This window comes from Schistocerca nitens, chromosome 1 (assembly GCF_023898315.1).
Source record: "Schistocerca nitens isolate TAMUIC-IGC-003100 chromosome 1, iqSchNite1.1, whole genome shotgun sequence".
NCBI lineage: Eukaryota > Metazoa > Arthropoda > Insecta > Orthoptera > Acrididae > Schistocerca > Schistocerca nitens.
Window position 1 is genome coordinate 1,148,535,616 of NC_064614.1, and position 18,453 is coordinate 1,148,554,068.

The following is an 18,453-nucleotide window of genomic DNA, read 5'->3' on the forward strand; positions in this document are numbered from 1 at the left end:
GAGGAATGTAGTGGACTTAAATCAGGTGATGGTGAGGGAATTAGATTAGGAAATGAGACACTTAAAGTAGTAAATGAGTTTTGCTATTTGGGGAGTAAAATGACTGATGATTGGCAAACTAGAGAGGATATAAAATGTAGACTGGCTATGTCAAGGAAAGTGTTTCTGAAGAAGAGAAATTTGCTAACATCAAATATAGATTTAAGTATCAGGAAGTCTTTTCTGTAGACAAGAGGTGAATAGAAGCTTTCAAAATATGGTGCTACAGAGGAATGCTGAAGATTGGATGAGGACCTATTACATAGAATTGGGAATAAGAGGAATTTGTGGCACAGCTTGACTAGAAGAAGGGGTTGGTTGTCAAGACACATTCTGAGATATTGAGGGATCACCAATTAAGTGTTTGAGGGAAGTGTGGAGGGTAAAAATTGTAGAGGGAGGCCAATAAGGTTGTAGGTTGTAGTAGTTAATTCGGAGATGAAGAGGCTTCCTCAGAATAGAGTAGCATGGAGAGCTGCATCAAACCAGTCTCTGGACTGAAGACCACAGCAGCATGGGATTTACAGAACACAATGTGAATCAGTGTGCAGGCTCCTGTTGTCATAGATAAAAGTTAAATACCTAAATTGTTGTATTATTATTTCAGCTCGTATGCCTTTAGATGATCAAGTATTGATAACAGACAGCTAGAAATTCAACAATGAGAGCTTCATATGTAAGATTATATATTGGTATATAAGATTATATATTGATATATGAGATTATACTGACATATACAGTAATCCCTATACTTAAAATCAATGTTTCTCATCTTGGACTCATATTTGTGAGGATGACAGTTGAACTATCCTTCTGACAATCCATGTTTAGATTATCTGTGGTTTCCTTACATTGCTCAAGGCAAATGCTGAGATGGTTTCTTGGAAAAGGATATGCCTGATTTCTACCCCCATCAGTCTCCAATCCAAACTAGTTTCCATCTGTCACTACCTTGTTGCTGGCTGGACAGTAAACCCTAATCATACTTTTCATAGAATCCTCACTAGGGCAATGCAAGTTAAATTTTGGAACCATTAGTTTTAAACAAGTCAGTCAATTCAAGTTTGTGGAATGCTGCGTCTCATACTTCCCAGAGATAATTATTGACTGTTATCTATAAAATTTAGACCATGTTTGTGTAACATTGGTCAAAAGAACCAGGAAAGATACAATAATTAAAGTTCGCAATGGCTGTAATGGTCTGTCTATATGTCAGTAGGTAATAAGAGGAGGACTGAAACAGAATCCAGGTTGAGGTTTTTGAGGTGAAATGTAAGAAGAAGGGTGATTATAGTTTAACATCCCATCTGTGACTAACTCATTAGATGTAAAGCATGTGCATGATTGGGTAAGTAGGGGGAAATCAAGAGCTTGGAAGAAAAGGTGAGATATTACAAACATTATTTGCATTGGTTTATGGAAAATATCTAATAAATATTACCTAAAACAGTGCTCCATTGCTGGGAAGAAGAAATGATGGCATACTAAATAGAAGATGAATCCATTTGATGCAGAACTGAAACCACAATGGTCCATAAGAGCTAATGAATGAGTAAAAAAGAGAAAGAAAAAGGAATTAAACAGTCACTCCAACCAGCTACTTCCAGAAGTTATTAAAATTCTTTGATCACTGTGGGATGATATCAGACCATTCATTACATATTGTGCTCAATTTTAGTTCAATGTAAAATAAGTCTTTAAAATGAATTTAAAGCATGAGGTTGAGTTGGTGTCAGCAGCAAATCAATTTTTGTACTAATGAAGTAAATTTCAAGGCTTCCAGATGAAAGAGGTCTTACTAGAAGTAATTCCCACAAAGCTGTGTGCAACAGGCACATCATCTTTGCCTTTTACATGGTGGATACCTTTTGGCCCTTTTGTTTTTATGAAATAGCCATGGTAACTACAACCATTGTGTTCCTGGCTATTATTTCAGATAGGCATATTTATTATTTTAAACGAGATAAAAGAAGCCACGTGTGGCATTACATGTGTTGTATGTAGGATGTCACACTGTAATGATTCATGTGACTGTTACTTAACTTAAATTTCTTCTGCCCGGTCCATTGATGAATGCGAAATTTTCATGCTTCACAAAATTTATTCACATTAATTGACATCCAAACTGCACACTCGTCATGTAAACAAAACACGGACATATTTCACTGATATCTTTGATTTCCAAAAGTAACTTACATATAGAATTCTAACACTAACTTACAAAATAAAGCATTATTAATTTTGTACAATTTTGATGCTACAATTAAAATTTACAAAATGTAAAGAAACTGATGTTACAGCTGAATAAGGTATAAAATACAATATTGAATGACAATCTTTTATAGTAATATCCGTAGTTTTCCATAAGAAAATCATACTGAACTTTAATTACAATAATGTCTCTTGTATTATTTTAGTTATGTAATTAATTACAATTTGGATTTGGTTACTAACATTTAATGGTAGTACAGAGCTCGTGCTTTATCCAATTACATACATAAAATTCACACATAAGGCATCAAATTCTGGGAATTGGAAAACTGTGAGATGTAAACACTTGGAGAGTTAATTAGAAATGTAATTACAAAGAATATTAATTACAGAGGAAGACATAAAAAAAATAACAAATGAAAATACATTGCTTGGTAATAACTTTTAAGCAGTTTCTCAAGATAGTGAGGTCTTCTGTTACCGTATTTTTAGATTACAATTTTGTTAATTAGAAGCATTGATTTTACATGCTAACATCTCTGCAGTCTCTCATTATTTATTGCTAAGGACTTATTACTTCAATTTCTTGATTAGTTACTTAATTTAGTATATGTACATAATTTTATTAATGACAACAATAATTACGACAACGCACGTCCTTCCAGAACATTCCACATGCCTTTGCAATGAATATCAAGTTTTTTATCAAATAGGGCCGGATGATATATATGAAGACACACATACAAGGCCTTAGGAAGCACTGAACTGTCCGATAACTATCCAGATGCATATAAAAAAAAGGTGGTATCGGACAGTTCATATTAGTCCTGGGGGAGGCTGTACCGTTATAACACTCATTTGTGCAAATATTGTGCCACACTGTTGGCAGCATGATGTTAGTGCCTGCAGGTGAAAATGTAAACTCTAAATGTTACCAGAGGACCAGGTATTTAGAAGGACTGTACAGTGCTTTGGCTCCATTTGGATTGCAGTGATTGATAGTGTGTTAAATAGTCACTTATTATTAACAATTAAGTTAATAGTCACAATTCAAAAAATACATAACTGCCATTTAATATATATGGTACGGGGGCCCCGAGCTTATGATAACTGAACTGACTGACACTCCTTTTACCATAGTTCTACCCTTGGAGAGGCGAAAGTATTGTTAGGCACCTTGGAGGGGTGCACTGCTGGTCATCGTCCCTTGGGTACAAACAGTTCCAGAGAGGGCAACACTGTCCATTGCCGCAGTTAAATGTGGCAATCAAACATAGAGAGAGCCTGGATTATTGTCGAGAAAAATAATACAGTTCAGGCTTTTTTTTTCCAGAACCTGAGAGCAATTTCTTCATCAGTTTGTTGGTTTCTACGTGTATAACTTGTTTGTCAACTAAATGTTATATATATGTCCACTGAGGATCATGTTGAAATTTGAAGGAGTGAGTCACTTTATTTTGAAACTTCCTGGCAGATTAAAACTGTGTGCCCGACCGAAACTCGAACTCGGGACCTTTGCCTTTTGCGGGCAAGTTTCTGTAAAGTTTGGAAGGCAGAAGACGAGATACTGGCAGAAGTAAAGCTGTGATGACTGGGCGTGAGTCGTGCTTCGGTAGCTCAGTTGGTAGAGCACTTGCCCGCGAAAGGCAAAGGTCCCGAGTTCGAGTCTCGGTCGGGCACACAGTTTTAATCTGCCAGGAAGTTTCATATCAGCGCACACTCCGCTGCAGAGTGAAAATCTCATTCTGGAAACATCCCCCAGGCTGTGGCTAAGCCATGTCTCCACAATATCCTTTCTTTCAGGAGTGCTAGTTCTGCAAGGTTCGCAGGAGAGCTTCTGTAAAGTTTGGAAGGTAGGAGATGAGATACTGGCAGAAGTAAAGCTGTGAGGACTGGGCGTGAGTCGTGCTTCGGTAGCTCAGTTGGTAGAGCACTTGCCCGCGAAAGGCAAAGGTCCCGAGTTCGAGTCTCGGTCGGGCACACAGTTTTAATCTGCCAGGAAGTTTCATATCAGCGCACACTCCGCTGCAGAGTGAAAATCTTATTCTGGATCACTTTATTTTGTTTGATTAATTTAGCAGTCCAGCATCAGCTGGCAGCAAACATCTTATTAGGAGAAATCTGTCAGTCATTTGTTAAGTATGACACTGTATGGTTAGCCAGGGCTTGATGTATAGTATATCTCATACATATTGCACACATAAAAGGTTCATAATAGATTGCACTTTACTGTCTATGCTGTTCATTTCACTACACAGTTCCAGGTGCCATATTATAATTAGTACAAAAACTCAAGAAATCCACATGATATCTTAGGTACGTGCTAATGACAAATTCAGTCAAAAGTTCCTGCATTGGAGTTTCCTAATTGATAGCCACTCATTACTTTTTTATTAATAGAATCCATATATTATTGCGAATCTTGTGTGTAGTTAGACATCTGCATCTTGAAAAATTCATGATACAGGTTCCAAACTACTGGTGTTACAGAAATTCACATGTGTACAAACTGTATGTGTTTTTGTTTTATTTCATGGCATTAGAACTTACATTATGTTTTCCATATGTGTTTCAGTTTATAGCTGCAAGCGATAAACTGTGGTTTATGCTGGAAATGTATTCCTTTGTGGACTACTTTACAATACCACCTTCTTTTGTCTCAATTTACTTGGACAGAACGTGGATAGGTAAGGAGTATAAATATTTTGAAATCTTTGGTCATTCTGGTTTTCCATTAAATAATGTGCAGTAGTAAACACCCATATATAGTACTGTAAGTTAATATCATCTTTTGATAACCATTACATTTTCCAATATATCTGTTCTGGTGGATATAGATAAATTGTTATGTATTGTCTCAGTGTAGCAGAGACTGTTTGTGGAAAATGATCTAAATCAGGGAACTGAATACAGTTTTAACCAGGTAATATAAAACTGATTGAAGATTGTTGTGGGTTAGAGATTATACTATGCATAAATATTAAGATTTATTTGTGGTATAATGTTAAATAGGCAGATAACATTATTGTTGGTAGCCTTCAATATTTCTTCTGTTTTACTAATCCTAGCGGAACTATTGAAGTAATAAATTTGCAATAATTGTAATTTTCAGATCTGTGGTAGGAAATTTCCAACAGCTTTTACTAAGATTTGAAACTCTTTTGTGTTAACTTTTAAAGAAGAAGAAAATAATAATTTTGGTGACTCTAGTAGTACTACATCTGAACTAGTAGCTGAACATTATAAAAGTACAATTATAATTGCGGGTAATACTAACAGTAAATTTCAATACACATCTGTTGCATTAAGTACTTTGTTTTTTCTTAGTGACATTCAGTATGGCATATTGTTATAGTGTGAAAAGTTATTTTGACTGCAGCCACCTAGTGCAACTAAAATTTATATTTTCATTGGCTAATATTCTATACTTTTGTAAGTGCATCTTTAAAAATATTTTACACTATTCAAATAACTCTCTTTTCTTAAAGATCTTACTCTTTCATCATAACACCTAAAAACATTAGCATGCACAGGATTTTTTGGGTAGCGTGATGTTGCTTGACTTTGATAAAGTCACAATATTTACTATTTAATTTCAGTTCAAAAATTTTATCGATACTAAGCAAACCCTTAAATGCAGAGTAGCTGCTAGAATTTACCTTAAACAAATATTTATCCATTGTGGCAATTTGGAAATGGTCGACTGTTTCCTCTGCGTCAGAAGTAATACTGCGATTCACAGAGGGGAGAGAAAGACAGCTCATTCTGTTTTGATTTTTACTGTCCCTTAGGTGGGTTTTTAAATGTTTCAAAGTTGAAAATGTCATTCCTGCTGAAACTGGGAAGGATGATTAAAATTTAGAGCAGAGTTTTAATAGCAGGTAACATTTTGAAATGCATGTCTCTAACACCACCAAAGTATTCTCTGATCTTGTACTTTTTTCTTTTTTAATCCTTTTTTTTTTTTTTTAAAAAAAAAAAAGCTACAGCTGAAGGTTCTGGCAACACTGAATGATGAAATTTTTAGACTCCATTATATCTTCAGCACTGCAATTTATGCATTACCTCGGAATTATGCTCTGTGAAGGGAGTTAATTAAATTTTGATGGTTCTGACACTTGTCCTGGAACTAGTTTCTTACATGATGCAAGAAAGCTAAGACTATATTTCTTCTGTAATATTTGTCAGCAATGCTAGCAGGGCTATTGTCCCGATATTTCATTGTGGACTGAGACCGTGGTACTGTGATCATTACTTCCACTTCTGCGAGTTTTGAGACCTGTCTAAACAGGTTTTTGAATTCTTTGTCACTATCCCGGGAGTAGACAACATTCCATTAGAACTACTGACGGCCTTGGGAGAGCCAGTCCTGACAAAATTCTACCATCTGGTGAGCAAGATGTATGAGACAGGTGAAATACCCTCAGACTTCAAGAAGAATATAATAATTCCAATCCCAAAGAAAGCAGGTGTTGACAGATGTGAAAATTACCGAACTATCAGTTTAATAAGCCACAGCTGCAAAATACTAACGCAAATTCTTTACAGACAAATGGAAAAACTAGTAGAAGCCAACCTTGGGGAAGATCAGTTTGGATTCCGTAGAAATATTGGAACACATGAGGCAATACTGACCTTACGACTTATCTTAGAAGAAAGAATAAGGAAAGGCAAACCTACGTTTCTAGCATTTGTAGACTTAGAGAAAGCTTTTGACAATGTTGACTGGAATACTCTCTTTCAAATTATAAAGGTGGCAGGGGTAAAATACAGGGAGCGAAAGGCTATTTACAATTTTTACAGAAAGCAGATGGCAGTTATAAGAGTCGAGGGGCATGAAAGGGAAGCTGTGGTTGGGAAGGGAGTGAGACAGGGTTGCAGCCTCTCCCGATGTTATTCAATCTATATATTGAGCAATCAGTAAAGGAAACAAAAGAAAAATTCGGAGTAGGTATTAAAATCTAGGGAGAAGAAATAAAAACTTTGAGGTTCGCCGATGACATTGTAATTCTGTCAGAGACAGCAAAAGACCTGCAAGAGCAGTTGAACGGAATGGACAGTGTCTTGAAGGGAGGATATAAGATGAACATCAACAAAAGCAAAACGAGGATAATGGAATGTAGTCGAATTAAGTCTGGTGATGCTGAGGGAATTAGATTACGAAATGAGACACTTAAAGTAGTAAAGGAGTTTTGCTATTTGGGGTGCAAAATAACTGATGATGGTCGAAGTAGAGAAGATATAAAAGGTAGACTGGCAATGGCAAGAAAAGCGTTCTGAAGAAGAGAAATTTGTTAACATCGAGTATAGATTTAAGTGTCAGGAAGTCGTTTCTGAAAGTATTTGTATGGAGTGTAGCCATGTATGGAAGTGAAACATGGACGATAAATAGTTGAGACAAGAAGAGAATAGAAGCTTTCGAAATGTGGTGCTACAGAAGAATGCTGAAGATAAGGTGGGTAGATCACGTAACTAATGAGGAAGTATTGAATAGCATTGGGGAGAAGAGAAGTTTGTGGCACAACTTGACTAGAAGAAGGGATCGGTTGGTAGGACATGTTTTGAGGCATCAAGGGATCACAAATTTAGCATTGGAGGGCAGCGTGGAGGGTAAAAATCGTAGAGGGAGACCAAGAGATCAATACACTAAGCAGATTCAGAAGGATGTAGGTTGCAGTAGGTACTGGGAGATGAAGAAGCTTGCACAGGATAGAGTAGCATGGAGAGCTGCATCAAACCAGTCTCAGGACTGAAGACCACAACAACAACATCCCATACTATTTCTTCTAAGACAATGGACACACTGCTAATGTATTATAATGCTGCAACATGAGTTAATACTTTGAAGCATTTTGCAAAGAGAAAGATTTATCAAAATCTTAGTATTTATTTTACTTGTCTCAATTTGGGTTGGTTTATAAATAATTTATAGTTAATTAAGGACAAGAGTTTTTTACTGGTAGAAGAGAAATAATGAATTGCCTGTGAGTGATTGCACAGAACTTTTTAGAACATGATTCTAACTGTTGCGGAAAATGCATTTCGAGTAAGAACATTACTTTAAAGTGCTGAATTGCCTCTTGTTTGTAAATCTAACAGGTTTTGAGTGTCTGCTCACTGGTAGTAAATCTTCTGCAGATTGTTTCAAAATGTCATTATATTTATCAGAACTCCTAAAAAAAGATTTCAATGGATTGTACTGTCCCTATGCAATTCCTGATAGTCTGCAGAGAACAGGACTCAGATAAGGCTAAGTTTTAAGAGTACACACATCAGTGTATGTAAACAGTCATTGGGTATTCTTTTCTAATGAAAGCTTATGCACTGCATAAATGACTGCAAATTGGGAATTGGGGCTGCTCCATTGTACCCCTGGCCCACCAAAAATTCACAGTCAGATGTAACATATGAAGTTTGCCAACCCATGCCCTGTGAAATCTGCAGGATGTACTAGCAACAGGAAGTTTTCAGGAATAATGTTTAATTCTAAATCTACATACTGAGCACAGAAAGGTAGTTACGTGGTTCTTGCGATGTTCATAGTTTCATCGGCAATAACAGCAAAATACTTAGAACTGCTCACTGTATGTACAATTTATTCGTTTATAACGTCACTAAACATTTTTGTTGCCTGGTTTTAATTAGTAGCACTGATGTATTGTCTGTTCTTAGGACAATTTTAAAGATTCCTTTGCAAAACCAAATCATCAGCTTCAGCTTTGAACCTTATGAGTGTTTGAAAATTTCCAGCATTTAACTCATGTGGTATTAAATTTCCAGAGTTGTGTTTGCCGTAAACAGCCAGTGCCTGCAAGCCACACAAGATCAGTTTTCATAACTGACTGAAGTGTTTTTCTACAGTTAGCAACTTGATGTGAATTTTTGCTGTTCAATTGATGCACAACAGGTTTTTACTTTCCTTCTGCCATCACCAAAAAGCTATCTACAGATGTGACACATTTGGGATGGTACATTGTCTTTGCATGATAGAGAAAATGCTTTAGAGTTTTATTCTAGTCAGTGTATGGTTACATTAATAGACTGGAGTGTTGATGTCCACCTTTATTGTCAGTGTATGGTTTAAAAAGAATACAATATTTACAAAACTCTGCTTGCATATGCCCAGTATATGCCAACCAGGTGTACCTAAGAAACCATGATTTTTTAATGAAGGTTTCTCTTGGAAGGTGCTGGGAATACATAGCCTTTAGATGGCAACTGTTGGTATTTACAGAATTCGTCATTATGAGTTTTGTTCACATATCATCCAATATCCCATTTACAACTGATAGTTGATGTGTTCACTGTAACATCATCAGGCTTGAATTAATTTTGATAATGTAGTAGTATCAACTGGTTCAGAAATTTCTTTTTCGAATATGAATTTCAGTAGAGGTAAGTTATCCACTTCATTTTCAGCCTGATCACAACACTGAACTCATTACATTAAACACGCACTCGCATAAAAAAACTGAAATTAAAACACTAGTGGAAACTGGACACACTAGTTTGAGGAAGTGCGCTGTTTCTTCCATGTCATTGACAGTGATGACGATGAACTAGAGCGCATGTCTGCATTGACAATACTTTGTGTAGCTTAGCAGTATGCATTGATGGTTAGGAAGATATACCTTAGTGACCCAGTTGTCTGTGAATGCATTTTGACACTGTAAAGTTGTCATCTGTTGTCTTGTTGCCTGCACATTGCAGACATAGTCATACCTGTGTACTTTTTTGCATATCCTTATAAATTTCACACCAATCTGTGAACAAGTAGTCATTTTCTGTATAATAATCAATGTGAAATTTCATGTAGCCATTAAAAAAAGAAACAATAGTTAACTTGTAAATATCAGTTTTATACCTGAAATAATTTTGGAGACATTCAGAATTACATAAAACATAAATTTTATAACTTCTTATTTAAAGCATTATACTGACACATTGATACAATTTTGTAAATACATTGGAGAATTAGCTAAACTAAAATCTTTGTCACTAAACAGGTAATTAAACAGTATCAAACAATGGAAACCCTAGATAGGAATATCAAGAGTACAGGAAAAGATAAATTGCTACTTACCGTAAAGATGATATGGTAAGTTGCAGACAGACACAGTTAAAAGACACTTACATACTTTTGGCCACAGCCTTTGCTGAGAAACACACACACACACACACACACACACACACACACACACACACACACAAAACGTTCATTCACACAAAAAGCTCACCTCAACCACGCATGACTGCCATCTCCAGCAGCTGGGGCTAGGACCATTCTGGCCTGAGCTGCCAGAGTTGGCAGTTGTGTGTGTGAGGTGTGCTTGCTTATGTGAATGAATGGTGTGTGTTTCTCTTTTCCTGATGAAGGCTATGTCCAAAAGCTTATGTATAAGTGCTTTTTAATTGTGCATGCGTGCAACTTAATGTGTCATCTTTGTGGTAAGTAGCAATCTATCTTTTCCTACATTGTTAATTAAACAGTATTTTGTTCATAACAATATAATTTATGTAATGTTTTCAGTTTTCAAACTAATAATTATTTTAATTTATTCTGCTATCAGAGTGAGTGAAGGGGTGAATGCAGAGTTTATGTGATGTATATGTCTTGAAATTTGTTAATAACTAATGGTGAAAGAGCATGTGAATCACATTGTGTGATCATGCACCGAGTCACATACATCATGAAATGCTTATAACCGAAGTAGCCAGTTTAAGGATCCTAGAAACAAAATATTTACTTCTGTCCTATAAACAAGTCAAGATAGGGTTGTTTTGAATTTATTTACTTTTTAAATGAAACAGGGTTTGGGTAATAAGTAAATTAAGAGTTGGAGATTGGTCAATTAGGGAAATTACTGAACTGTCTGTGAAAGCTATGAAGTTGATGGGCAAAAATATAGTCCAACCAATCAGAAAGCAGAAAGATCACATGTTCTGCAAGTAGGAGATATTTGCACCTGCTCGTCTCAAGGAGGTGTGACTGAATTTTAGTGGTGTTAGAACCTGTAGTTCCGTGTGCCAGTAATTTTGTAAAATTGGTGTAATTTGATTTTTCTCAGATGAGATCCATTGTAAATAACATTTCCAAAAGTTTTGAGATTTATAGAGGAAATTGTGACTAAAGAATTCTGCTTGGCACACTGTACAACCATATTTCAGAAACTTCAGATTACTAAATATTGATGAACTGTGTAGTATTATGCAAGCGTACTAAGCTGATAACCATCATGTGAACTTTTGAAATGTTCATTGACTGACAAAATTTTTGGTTTTTGTGCAGCCGGTTGTGAATCTACACTAGAGAGAATGTGCTATATGAGTGAATGAAATAGTGCAAACTATGTGGAAGTAATGCTTTTATGTCAGGAGCTGTGCATTAGGGTGAACTTGGTAGCACTACTAAAGTTAGTCACAGACTCTTTAGCTAAGTACTGCTTCATTTAGTACCTTCAGTCAGATCTGATAAAATGAACCATCATTTAATCATGCCACAGATCAGTTTATGCATCCTGCTGACACATAGTGTAGCCTACCTTTTAAATAGTTTTACCCGGTTGGCCCACATTATACATTTCTTCAGTGCAGATTGTGGTTATAAGGAGTTCACTAAGGTAAATGAGTAAATTCCAGAAAAAGGATAACACATTTGTATCAAGGAACGTAGGATACTAGAAAAATAGTCCATTAGGGACTGTGCACTGCCAGTTAATTGTCATTGGGCAGACAATGTAGCTGTCTCTTTGCATTACAAATCCTGTGCCTAATACAGTAAGTGTGGGAACACAAAGGACATTTGTGTTGTCATGCCCACTATCCTTCCCACCCCTCCCACAGTGGTATTCTGCTATCCACCGTACCTACATAATATGCTCATTCATCCCTTCACAACCCCTGCTCCCAACCCTTTTAATAGACTTAGATGCAAGACTCATACATCATCCCACCACCATCTACTCCAGTTGTGTCACAAACATCCCCTATCCCATCAGAGGAATGGCTGCCTGTGAGACCAATTATGTAACCTACAAGCTAAGCTGCAACCACTGTGCTGCAATCTATGTGGACCTGATAACCAACAAGCTGTATGTCCACATGAATGGCCACTGACAAACTGTGGCCAAGAAACAAGTGGACCACCTTGTTTCGAAGCATGCTGCCCAACTTCATTTCAATGACTTCTTCAAAGCCTGTACCATATGGATCCATCCCACCAACATCAGCTCCTCTGAACTGCAATATTTCCTACATTCCCATAACCCTCCTGACCTCAACCTTCAATAGTAATTTTTCTCATCCATCCAGCCCCTTCCCTGTTCCCATTCCATCACTACACAGCCCTCATTTCACCAACACACCCAGTCTTTTTACTTCTCTCCTTTTCCACCCCCCCCCCCTCCCCGAAAACTCTTCTCTGCTCTCCCCCCCCCCCCCTCCCCTATCTAACCTCCTGACAGCACCTAGCTGCCCTACCCTCTCTCTATCTCATCCTTGCATTCTCCCAGTAGCACTTCACTGGCTGCCACCCCTACCTTACTAACTCTGCCCCAGCCTCCTCCTCCTTATCCCCCCTCAGTTGCCACTCCTATCATGCATTGCTGCTGTTGCTTGCAGTGTGGTTTCAGCTGTCAGAGGCTGCTGTCGTGTGTGTGTGTGTGTGTGTGTGTGTGTGTGTGTGTGTGTGTGTGTGTGTGTGTGTGTGTGTGTGTGTGTAAAGGCCTTGATGGCCAAAAGCTTGTTGTGGTGTGATAGTCTTTTTATTTTGGCTATTGTAACTCATCATCTCCGTCATGTGACGAGCAGCAACTTTCTGTTTCATAATATTGAAAGCTGTAAAGAAGAATAATCAGTGGTACATAGATGAACTTACCAATACAGGCAAAATATGTTATTTTTGTACCATATGTATAAAACTTCTCATAAATATGGAGCGGACTAGAATGATGAATTGTACACGGCTTGTCTTGAATGTAAGAGAACCTACAGAACTAAGCTTCAAATGGCAAAAACAACAGCATATGAAAGTACATTGAAGGTGCTCCTTTAAATGCAAATCTGCGTGGAATGTTGTTGCACAAGAGCATCACATGCAATCTGAACATAACATAGCTCTTGACTGACTAAAGTTAATCTTTTTTTCATGGATTCTGTAAGCAATATTAGGAACAAAATTAAAACTGCAAGTACTAATGTAGCTGATTTACTTAAACAACACCTACCTGGGAGCTGTAGCTTTAAATGGACTACAATCACACGTACTGAGATCACAAAAGTAGTGGCAGAGTTCTCAAAGTCCAAGAACATTTACTACTCTTGGTTGCCAAATTTTATAATTAGAGAAACAGTATGTAAAATTAGTGAACCAGGTGTGTAGAGTTTGGAATTTTCCTACAATACTAACAATATCAAAAGTTATTCTCATTTACAAACATGATCTCAAAAATTACTGACCAGTTTCATTACGATAGTTCCTGTTTTCCCCAAGTATTTGAATCTTTTATTTATGACGAACTAAACAAGTGCTTTCAGTCACATAATCTACTTTCTGACAGTCAATTTGGCTTCCGCAAGGAAGAGATGCTACCACTGCTGTTCTCTCAATTATGAATGAGGTAGTAACAGCCTTTGAGAATAAAAATAAAGCTTAACTTATTTTGTGTAATTTAAGCAAGACATTTGACTGTATTTCTCATTATATCTTACTTGCTAAACTCAAATTCTGTGGTGCACAAGACTCTGCATTGGCAGTAATTGTATCATACCTAAAAATTATGAAACAGTTTGTCTCTGTCAGAAAGAGGCATTCACAGCTGCAAGAAATTAAAAAGGGCTCCCACAAGGTTCTGTCCTCAGCCTCTCCTTTTTTATAATTGTAGTCATGATTTACCCCACTGTGTTCCTAACTCTGGTGTTTTTTTTATGCCAATGCCACAACATTGCTAGCTCAGCATGATAACACATTGGTTCTGCAAGATATGATATAAGATAACACGGAAGCAGCACTAAATTGGTTCTCATAAAATATATTGCTTTACAACCGTGATAAAAACTAACAGATTACACTAGGATTGTCAAAAGAGGTAGAGGTGAAAGCATTTCAAATTCTAGGAATACATGTAGACTCTAAGTTAGCTCTTTTGACTGACTCATTGTGCTGTTACTGCTTCTCTAATAACAGCAAAATACTTCCCACCTCTTTTTTATGATGGCAGGCCCACCTTTCATGACATCTGGTGGTCAATTCAGCATTACATAGAGTGTCCGGGTATTTCTGGGCAGATAGCGTACATATTAAAGAATAAGCTCTTTTGACCTTTCATGATAGGTAAAAGTTATTCCAACATTTTTTGAATTTTTGAATCTTTAGCCATCTTAGGCCTTTGCTCTGGAAATGTTTTTTAGAGGCAACAATAAATTGATTTGGATATTTCAGAAAAGATTAGCCACATCCATTCTTGTTTTGCGTCATTTGGAGTTTTTATTTAAAAATGATATTTACACAAATGTCCATAGTTTGTCAACAATCTTATTTGATAAGATACGGGTATTAGGCTCTTTAGTGTACCTTAAGCAGAATGTTTCTATTTTCAGTTCAGTAATTTCTATTGTACTAGCTAACTTTTCTACTGATTTTCATCTTATTGACTGTTGACTGATTCTTTGTCTTCTGTAGCATTCTTACTTTCTTCTATATTCTGGCCTATGCTTTGGTTAACCTCTTGATGATTATGGTTCTTTGTTCTTCATTTTCATTGTTTGTCAAATTTTGGTAGCATTAATGGTCAGGTTAGTTATACATTTAATAAATGCTCTTTTCTGTTCGTTGACAACATGCCCTGTCTTGTTCTATTTTAATTTCTGTTTAGTACCTAACCCAATAGATATTATTTCATATTTCTAGCGACCAATAAAAATAAAAATATAAAATTTTAATTAAATACTAGAAAAGAGATTTTTCACTGTAGTACACTACATCAAAACTTATAAAAATTGAGGAATTCTTCATAAACTATGAAAGTACAAATCAGGTGTAACAAAAGGAATTAATTTTATGGTAATATAAATTCAACAATTGGAATTAATTTTATTTTAATATAATTTTAACTGTTCTGAATACGTATTTTTTATAGGCATAGCAAACTGTTCTTAAAGCTGTTAAGGAAATAACTAAAAGTCCACCAATTAATTTGCCTTTTTCTATATTCTTGCATATCATAAGCCTGAAGTACAAGAGACCACATTTAAGTAAAAGGGTTGGAGATACAATACTACTGTCCTGATGAGCGGTAATGCAGCTAATCAGCCTCTTAGCAGTGCAATATGTATTTGGTACACTGGTAGTGATTAAATTATGAAAATAAACAAATATGACATACTATCTGTTGTTTCTGACTGTATGCATGCTTACTGAAAGTGTACTTATGAAACCATACTTGGAATCATTAGAAAAATTTGTAAGCTAGGGGTTTTTCTAGCGATTCAGAAACTGAGACCCAGAGAGAACGATATTTCATGTACTTTTTTAGTACACAGATGTCACTTGAGGAGGCTAGAGGTTGGTGCTACACAGAAATCAAGACAGTTTAAAGTGCTAAAATCATTTGTTGATGAATCAAACTCTTCTGTCCCACTTCACAAGACTCTTCATTAATGTATGTTCCACCTTCAGTAACTTTATTATATGTTTCGTCCATCTTGTCATTGTTAAATATGAATTTGACATCATCTGCCACTATATCGATTGTAGATTGTATTTTATTGGTCCTGTTGTCTACATAGCAGCTTATGCATAAGACATTGGACAAGTCAAGTTATAAATATACAGGCTGAAAGCCATTTCAAGGCATACATATTTAAGCTTACAATAATACACTTTACACGTAAGTATTTATATAACACATTTCATAAATTTAAATATTCTTCAATGGAGTAAAAGCAGTGATGCTGTAAATATGACTTTAGAGATTTTCCAAATGTATTGACCTCAGTGATAGATTTTATGTTTTCAGGAAGTTTGTTATAAAGCTTAACTCCCATGTGAAAAGTACCTTTTTGGCACAGTGCTGTGCTGATTTGAGTCATATGTAAGTTTCTGTTTTGTCTGGTAAAGTGCTCATGTATATCACAGTTTTTTTGCAGTCTCCGGTCCTTGCCTATTACATTTAATTTAAAGACCAAAAGGGTTTCCATAATGTATACACATGGTAATGGAGGAATACCAGATTTCTTAAACAGGGGTTTACAAGAGTCTCTAGGCTTGCACCCAAACAAGATTCTAATGGCTCTTTTTTTGTAGTTTAAAAGTGCTATTAGTTGTTCAAGTTTCCCCAGAAGGTGACCCCATATCTAAGACGAGAATGAAAGTACGCATGATATGCATTCAATATTGTTTTCTCACTACAGCATGATTTTAATGAACAAAGAAGGTAACATGTTTTGCTCAGTTCTGCATTGAGATATTCAATATGATTATTCCATCTGATGTTACTCTGCAGCCAAAGTCCTAAGAATTTGGTTTCAGTACTGTTACCAACTGGTTCGTCATTGATAGAGACTGATGGGATAAACATGTCCTTGTTAGGAACATTGTGGAATTTTAGAGCAACGGTATTCTTACTGTTTATTACAAGCTGATTACTCCGTGCCCAGCTGCTAAGTTGTTTCGTGACCGTGTTTACTGTCTGCTGTAACTGTTCAACATCGTCTCCTTTTAGTAGAATCGTGGTGTCATCTGCAAATATGATTGTTTTGTGTGCATCAGTATTTAAGCTTAGATCATTTATGTACAGAAGAAACAGAAGGGGCCCCAATACTGATCCTTGGGGTACACCACATTTTATTTGTTTATAGTCAGAAAGTGATTAGATACAGTTTTTAGTTCAATATTTGTGTGCTTGACTCACACTGCCTGCATACGATTAGTCAGGAAGGAACTAATCCACTTGTTGGACAGACCTCGAATACCATATCTTTCTAGCTTTGATAGCAGAATTTTATGGTCCACCATGTCAAAAGCTTTTGACAAGTCAATAAAGACTCCTATTGTTTCCTGTTTTTTGTCCATCAGGTTTAGGATGGAATTGATGCACTCATAGAGTGCAGCTGTCGTTGACCTCTTATTTCTGAATCCATGTTGTTCATTACATAGGATGCTGTTTTTATTTATAAATTTCATAAGTTTCTCATACATAACTTTTTCCAGTACTTTAGAGATGCAGGAGAAAATTGTGATGGGTCTGTAGTTATTTACATTGTCTTTATCCCCTTTTTTATATACAGGAATAACTTTTGATGTTTTCAACACATCAGGGAAAGTGCCTGCCTGAAGTGAGCAGTCGCATAAATGTGTGAGTACTTCAATTAGGTTTGATGCACTCTTCTTTAACATTGTTGCAGGTATACCATCAATACCTGCCGATTTGGAATTTTTTAGTCCTTTTATTGCTTTAGCTACTTCATCTTGTGAAACAGAATTGATGTACATTGATCCTCTACATGCACTTATTTTATATTCATTTGCCTGGGTGCTCTTAAAGTTTGATTGTAACATGTTTTCAGCAACACCTGTGAAAAAGTTGTTAAATGTGTTGGCTACTTCTAAGGGGTTTGTTACTTTTTTATTTTTATGTGATAGTGTTATATTTTTGCAAGGTTGTCTGTATTCTCCACATTCTTTTTTTATAACACTCCACATAGCCTTTGATTTACTAGCTGAATTATAAATGATTTCATCATTATGCATTATTTTTGCTGCTCTTATTACTTTTCTTTATATTTTGGAGTATTTTTTATAGTATGCGCGTACTACAGGTGAGGAATTTTTGGAGTTACATATTTCATGAAGTAGTCTTTTCTTCTGGCATGAAACCCTTATTCCCTTTGTGATCCAGCTGTTTGTTCTAGAGTTTCCCCGTATGGTTAATGTTTTCAGTGGGAATGCAAGTTCAAAGAAATGGGTTAATGTATCAATGAAAGTGTTGAATTTTTCATTTATATCGTTCATTTTGTACACTCCTAGCCATTTTTCTTTCTGTAATAAGTTGTTGAAGTAGTTCATATTATGCTGATTATAACTTCGATATGCTGTTCTGAAAGACATGTTGTTAATAATACTGCCTTGTACTTTTATGCTTAATATTTGAGCAAGATGATCACTAAAACCTGCATTGAAAATTTTTAGTGAGGTGTTGTGTAAAC

At 36.0% G+C, this 18,453-nt stretch overlaps 1 protein-coding gene across 1 annotated transcript in view; it reads left to right on the plus strand.

The window, feature by feature from the left end:
* Nucleotides 1–18,453, plus strand: part of LOC126199758 (calcium-activated potassium channel slowpoke) — an 872,527-nt gene that overhangs the window by 17,628 nt on the left and 836,446 nt on the right. The window contains exon 3 of the mRNA XM_049936649.1: nucleotides 4,826–4,937. Coding sequence (XP_049792606.1) covers nucleotides 4,826–4,937 — 112 coding nt within the window. The remainder of the gene's footprint in view (nucleotides 1–4,825; nucleotides 4,938–18,453) is intronic.